Source organism: Tachysurus fulvidraco, chromosome 15, assembly GCF_022655615.1.
Source record: "Tachysurus fulvidraco isolate hzauxx_2018 chromosome 15, HZAU_PFXX_2.0, whole genome shotgun sequence".
NCBI classification, from domain to species: Eukaryota; Metazoa; Chordata; class Actinopteri; order Siluriformes; family Bagridae; genus Tachysurus; species Tachysurus fulvidraco.
In genome coordinates this window covers 4,404,228-4,412,185 of record NC_062532.1, presented here as the reverse complement: position 1 = coordinate 4,412,185, position 7,958 = coordinate 4,404,228, and the positions used below count along the sequence as shown (strand labels likewise).

The following is a 7,958-nucleotide window of genomic DNA, read 5'->3' as shown; positions in this document are numbered from 1 at the left end:
TGAGAGAGTTTCTTCACAAAGACTGACATCAAGAGGCACATAAAGAATTATAATTATAATAGCTTAAATTGTGTGTTACACCGACATCCACTTCAGCAATCTGCACAAACACTTTGGAATAGATTGGTGTTGTATTAATGATGGAGTAACTGTGTATTTATTTGTGTTCAGGACAAGAATTTATTTTAATATTGAGACAAAGATGAAACCTTATGTAGATATCTTTGAACTACAGAAGTGTCTTAGCTCTGCTAGCTCATATATACCAGACCTCTCTGGGGACATGTGTACTGCAGAGAGAGGAAAATAACCAGGGATGTTTTTGTACAGGGCTTCAGTGAGTTTGTAGTGTTGTGTGTCTGGCACAGTAATACACAGCCGTGTCCTCGACCTGAAAGTTTTGTCCTCTTAAGTAAACTGTGCTGCTGGATTTGTCCTGGCTGAGACTGATCTTGCTCTTCATCGTGTCTTTGAGATTAGTGCTATCACCGCTACACAGATATCCGAGCCATTCCAGTGCTTTTCCAGCAGGTTGCCGTATCCAGTTAATACAATAACTCGACACTGAGATCTTACAAGAGATGGAGAACGACTCTCCAGGCTTCACCAGCACAGAGTCTGTCTGAGTGAGCTCCACACCTCCAACACCACCTGTGAATAAGAGCGACAGAACATCATCAACAGTCATCAAGTCATTTTCACGAAACGGGAATGAAATCTAAATTCATTCAGCCGACACGGAGACGTACAGAATGCAGCTGAAAGCAGCAGCAACACTGATAATGACAGCATTGTTGTAGATATAAAAGTGAAGTAAAGTAAAATGCTCAGCTGTTGTCCTCCTCCTCGCTACACACACACACACACACACACACTCACACAGACCTCCTTAATGTAAGAGACACAAGTGGAGGATTTGCATAAAAAACATCATCATGATCTTGAAGTCTCAGGTTTACTCATTTATACATTAACATTCTTCCTCTTAGAAGAATTGGTCTTAGAGTGAAATGAACAAAACACTAACATTAACTGAACTAAACATGTTCGATCAACAAGCATCTAAAATGAGCCTTACACGATACATTTCTAGAATATAGGCTGTGTATTTTGAGACCTGGATGTGTGTATTTCGATGTGTATTTGTATGTGTGTATTACAGTATGTATTAAGACAGGGATGTGTGTATTAAAGTGTGTTTTGGGATTGTAGTGTGTTTATTACAGTGTGTATTTGTCAGGGACACGGTGTTAAAAACAGACCCAAATGCAGGATAGCTAAAATAAAAGGGTTTATTATCTAAAAAACACAAAACAGGGACAAGGACAAAGACGATATCAGACATGACACGACTAGACACGGGATGACAGATGACAGCAAGGATTCCGCACTGCCATAAGCAACACGGCACAGATAAATAGACATGATGAGAATTAAACCATGAGGAACAGGTGTGCAGAGACAGGGAGGAAGAGACAAGGGCGGGCAGACACGTGAACATAGAACATAAACAGTCTGGATGGATCCTGACAGTATTAGCACTGGGGTGTTTGTATGAAAGTGTGTATTGGGACTGTGGTGTGTGTATTAGACTGTGCATTGATACTGGGATGTGTGTATTACAGTGTGTATTAGGACAGTGTGTTTTATACTGTGGTGTGTGTGTTACAGTGTGAACTGGGATGGGGGGGTGTTATTGTGTGTATTGCTAGAATGATGTGTGTATTATAGTGTTTATTGGGATTGTGGTGTCTTTATTACAGTGTGAATCGGGATGTGTGTATTGCAGTGTGTATTGGGACTGGGATGTGTGTATTACATTGTGTATTGGGACTGGGATGTGTGTATTACAGTGTGTATTGGGACTGGGATGTGTGTATTGCAGTGTGTATTAAGACTGGGATGTGTGTATTACAGTGTGTATTAGGACTGGAATGTGTGTATTACAGTGTGTATTGGGACTGGGATGTGTGTATTACAGTGTGTATTGGGACTGGGATGTCTATTACTTTTTTTGGTTTGAGGAACAGTCAGATCCACATTCACACATAATGCTGACAGAGCTGTTATTTCTACCTGGGAATTTTTCCAGTGTTTCCAGGAGCATATAATAGTTTATGTATATTTTAATTCCTCATAATTACTTTAGGCCACGCCCACTTCAAGGTTATTTCCAGGTATCTCCAGGTATATCCAGGAATCCTTCACAAGAACAAGCACAATTTAACAATGGATATTTTCTCAAAGAAGCTTTTAAAAAAGAAAAGAAATATACAATGAAATTTTTAAAATTAAAGTTTAAATTTTGTAACTTTTTTTTGTAACAGACTGTGAGCTTTTCATGTGTCTATAGTAAGTGTGTTTTTGTACTGATGTCTAAGGGGAAGTATCACTGTGTGTCACGGGCGCAGTAATAAACTGCAGTGTCTTCTGTCCTCATGCTGTTCATCTGCAGATACACCTGCATCTTACTGTTGTCTCTGGAGATGGTGAAGCGGCCCTTAACAGTGCTGGTGTAATATATGTAACTACTGCTATATGAGATAGTTGCAACCCATTCCAGCACTTTTCCAGGCGCCTGTCTTATCCAAGCCATCCAGTAGTCACCAAAGTTAAATCCAGATGCCGTGCAGATCAGTTTATGAGACTGATCAGGTTTGATTATTACTGGATCAGACTCGATCAGTGTCTGACTGCATGAATCTGAAATAGAAGAATATTCAAAGGTAGAAATTAATGTTAAAAAAAAGAATAAAAATATATGTATATATTTTAATCATTTAATAAATAATACTAACATTGAATGAAGATTGCTAGAGTAAAGTAACACAAAAATCTGTCTTGTCCCATCTCAAAGAATTAAAATGATTCCTGCTGCTGTAAATGAACACAAACTGCTGCTATGTTGTTGGGCTGAATGTTTCAGCATAAATGGTTCAAACACAGGATTTGGTTTGCATGACACACCCACTAGAGATATAAAAACATCATGTGTTTCAGACAAAACATTGCTGTGTTGAGTGCAGCTCTGCAGCTGTTAATCACACTCACACCCCGTTTCATCTCCATATCAATTTAATGTGGAAAATAATTCAGCTGTTTGTTATTATTAATAATGATATGAATGTGTTGTGATGTAATTAACGCTTCCTGTGAAGGTCAGATTGAAATCCGATCTATTTCCAGTTCCCTCAAATGAATCCTAATTTCCACCATAATCCATGAAATTGATAATAATTAGATAAACGATCCTTTATGTGGTTATCAGTCATGTGTAGGCTGCACTCTAGAGAATTACATTAACACAGAAATGATTCTCATGTCTGCAAATTTCCTGCTTTCTGTTATGAGAAGGTGAATATGAACATGGCTGAAGCTGTTAAAGCCAAACTTACAGTACAGAGGTACAGTTAGACTACGGAGTTCACATATCCAACCCATTCCAGAGCTTTCCCTGGTTTCTGTCTGATCCAGTGCATGTTGTACTCAGTCATAACAAAGCCGTGTATCTTACAGGAGATCTTCACAGTTAAAGTTGAGATATTTAATGCATGAAGTTACTGCTACAAACCTGAAGATAATTATTTTCTAATAATCAATGGCACTGATTACTGTGATCACTTTTCCTCTTATACAGCAGCAGTCTGTGAACGGTGACATTTTATTTATTAATTAAAGAAGAATATGGTGAACTCTATTTACGTTTAATGTTACAGTTAATGTTATGGAACTTTTGTGAAATGTATGTATTCAATAATCACTAATTAAAGTCAGACATTTTTCTGTAAATGTTATTTATTTCCCTTTTGGTTCCTCTGTAAGAATATGACTATAAGAGACAGTCTCAGTGTTCATTGTGTCACAGAATTACATAGAAATTGTGGAGTATCTAGATCTGACTGGGGATATGAGAATATGTTGTACTTTAAGGAACCTACAATGTTACAGTATATTTGTTAAGCTGGAGCACAACCTGCAGATCTTGTGAAAATGTGCTGTATATTGAATATCCTTTTCTCTTTGACCACATCTGGGATTTTGGACAATTGATTAACATGTTTGTACCACTGAGGTTTCTAGCACAGTAATAAACAGCAGAATCCTGGACACTAAAACCAGTCAGCTGCAGATACACGGCAGGTACATGGTTTTAGGAGTTGTGTCTGGTTATTTCCAAATGTCCCTCAATGTGTTTGTGTATATTGTTTTACTGGCATCATACCAGATAACCCCAATCCATTCTAGAGCTTTTCAGGCTTCTTGTCTGATCCACAATTTCTCACATGTTTACACAAATTCAAATTTGTTGATGTGATTATTATTAGACACAGACTCTACAGTATATAAAGTTCAGGTAAGTGATCTGATCATAATAGTCTTTAGAGATATAATAATCGTCAAGTCAAGTAATATGGATTTAAATCAACAATATTAACATAAACAAATAACTAGCTTGAAATGTTTTGGGATAATTTGTGGGATATATATATTTTTGTTACACTCACACTAAAATACATCTTTCACACTTTCTCACATATGTTCAAACAAATTCTCATTTGTGTTGTGATTTTTATTAGTCAAAGCCACAAAGGTCTATAAAGTTCAGGATAGTGGTATGATTATAATTGTCTTTATGAGGTGCAGCAATGTTAGAGATAATATTATGGGTTTAAGTAAACACTAATAATTTAATCGAATAACTAGCTTGAAACTTTTTGTGATCATTTGTTGGATTATTGTTTTTTATTTAGACTCGGATAGATCAGTGTTGTGTCTTGTGTCCTGTTATTGTGTCACACTGAATGAGGAGTTTTTGTACAGGGATGTTGTTTATTCGTCTCACTGTGGTTCACGAGCGCAGTAATACACAGCTGTGTCTTCAGTCTGCATGTTCTGTCCTGTTAATGTCACTGTGCTGCTGGACGTGTCTCTGGATACCTGAAACCTGCTTTTCAGTTTCTCACTGTAGTAAGTGTTACCATCACCACATATCTCTCCGATCCATTCCAGAGTTTTTCCTGCAGGTTGTCGTATCCAGTGTGTACAGTAGCTGTTATCAGTTAATGAATATCCAGACACTTTACAGGTCAGAGTCAGTGACTGACCAGGAGTTAATACTGTGGATCCGGTCTGGATCAGCTCAACACTGTGAACACCTGTTAAAGAAAAGTTATTTTAATGATGTAAAAGCAAAAAGTTTTAAGGAACCAAAACTGTATTACATGTCAAATGTAAAAACACTTACAGTGTACGGCTGCCAGCAGCAGCAGCAGTAGGGATGTAGAGATCATGGTGTGTGTTGGAGCAGAAGAAGTAAAAGCTCTTGGTCTTTGTTGCTTAAATATATAACAGAGAAGGACATTTGCATAGAGACACTCCTTATCTTAGGGTCAAAATGGGATGGATTCTTATATACATAAATATAAATGAGAAAACTTCCTCATCTTTTAAACATGTCTGTATTTTTTAGAGATATCTATCACTGCAGCTTGAGTTCATGTTTGAACCAATAAGAAGCTTAAGGCAGGTGTTATTGAGTAAATTTATACACTTTCAGGTGTTTTCAGGTGAATTTATAATAAGAAAACACAGCAAACTTGATTTCTATTCATTTATCATTCTGTTTAATTTAGAACCTTACATTATAACAGCATTATAAAATACATCGTGTCATGTTACTGAGAAACCTCACAGCCACAGGAGGATGTAGTTACATAAATTATAGTGTTTTTATTTGTCCAACCTGTGTTTAACAACCCAAATAACTAATCACACATTATGGAAAGAGTGAAAAAGAAGAGAAAATGTAGATATTTGTCTGATAATGACTGATACTGAATGAGTCTCATACAGAATGCAGTTTGTGGATTCACTTTTTTTCACTTTATTTGTTGAGCTCTGCTGCCTCCTTCAGTTGTTTCAGTTATTGAAGCTCAGACTATGAGAACAGACTGTGTGTTAAACACAACACACTGCTGGAAACATGCTGTATTATTCCTGAATCCACTCATTAAACACTGATTCCAACTGCTGGTTAAAATCCTGTAAAAATGAAGGGATTAATAATGGTTCAGAATGAAGACTCTTTCAATAATGTTATAATAATTCTTTTTTATTTAAAAATGACTTTGTGTGACTGTATTTTAAAATGCTGCAAACGATTCTGACTTCATTCCAGTGGAAGAAAGTGAAAGTGTTACTGAGATGATTTATTAGTTACACTGAGAGGATGTCTGTAACATGTCTCATAAGGTTTTTGTAAGAGGAATCCACTATTCTGTCTCACTGTGTGTAACGAGCGCAGTAATACACAGCTGTGTCTTCAGTCTGCATGTTCTGTCCTCCAATTGTTATTGTGTTAGTAGAAGTGTCTCTGGAGATGCTGAACTTATTTTTCAGTTTCTCACTGTAGTCTGTACTCCCACCAGTATAGATGTATCCAATCCACTCCAGAGCTTTTCCTGCAGGTTGTCGAATCCAAGCTGTACCATAGCCCGTAACTGAATATGAAACCTTGCACTGGATGGAGAGACTCTGGCCTGGCTGGACTGTCATGGAAGCAGGCTGAGTCAGTTCCTCACCATGCACATCTGTGGAGGAAAACACATGGTGACATCTCACACAATATATGCTGCACCTTTATTCTTCATCTAGTAAATGAATGAATTTGATAAAGCACTCACAAGAAGCAGCTGCCAGCAGGAGCAGTAGAGATGTAGAGAACATGGTGTGTGTTGTTTGGACTGGAGTCTTCTCTGTTCTCCAAAGTTTAACAGACACCATCACATCATATAAATAGAGTGAGATCCAGCTCTGACACTTGGATTTGTTTATCTGCTGATGATGGGAGGAGAATGTATCTGAAATGTATTTAAAGGAGGATGTGTGGGTTTATGAACTCAACTTGTTCCCTTTGGAGTTGTGAACATGTTTTCTCACAATATTCATGCTATATTTGATCTAATATTGTGATTTACAGCATTTACTGCCACCATGAACATAAAGAATGACTGGAGTTTTTCCTACAAATGATAAGTACTTTAGTTCCTGCTAATAAGCGTGTTATACAAGAATCTTTATTCTTGTGGAAGCAGTGAGGGTTTACTTATTATTTCACACATAGCTTCTCCATGTTAGTTTCATTTATGTTAAATAAATAAGGACATGATGTTATATATCATGTGTTATTGTTCATCTGAGGTTTTATTACCTCATTTGTAGACCTGCTAAAGACCTGTTAATTTTTATTATGTCTTGATAGTTAAACCCAAAATTCAAGAGGGTGCACTTTTGTATTCACATGACTGCAAATATGTTGAGAAGTGAATTAATAATCTTTCAACAGTGTAAATGTCCAGACAATGTTCAGAACAGTCCAATAAAAGTTAGCAAGTAGTAACATGTAAGTCAAAGACACTGTAAACATTTTATTTCTTTCACCTCAATGAATCTGTAAATGTGGGGTTTGTCATGTGTCTATAGTAAGTCTGTGTTTATGTACTGATGTCTAAGGGGAAGTATCACTGTGTGTCACGGGCGCAGTAATAAACTGCAGTGTCTTCTGTCCTCATGCTGTTCATCGATGGTGAAGCGGCCCTGAACAGTACTGGAGTAATATATGCTACTACTGTAGATGCTTGCAACAAATTCCAGTCCTTTCCCAGGCGCCTGTCTGATCCAAGCCATCCGGTAGCTACTAATGTCTAATCCAGATCCTGTGCAGGTCAGTTTATGAGACTGATCAGGTTTGATGGTCACTGGATCAGACTCGATCAGTGTCTGACTGTAGGAATCTGAAATAGAAGAATATTCAAAGGTAGGAATTAATGTTAAAATTTTTTTTAAAAATAATATATATATATTTTTTAAATAATGTAATAAATATATATATATATATATATATATATATATATATATATATATATATATATATATATATATAATTATAAATAATGTAA

At 36.6% G+C, this 7,958-nt stretch overlaps 1 gene segment (V, D, J or C); it reads right to left on the bottom strand.

Moving 5' to 3' along the window:
- Positions 1 to 298: 298 nt before the first annotated feature.
- Positions 299 to 872, bottom strand: LOC125138808. The segment is given in 2 exon segments: positions 299 to 651; positions 750 to 872. Coding segments are annotated over 2 exon segments (360 nt in total).
- Between the last annotated feature and the right edge of the window lie 7,086 nt (positions 873 to 7,958).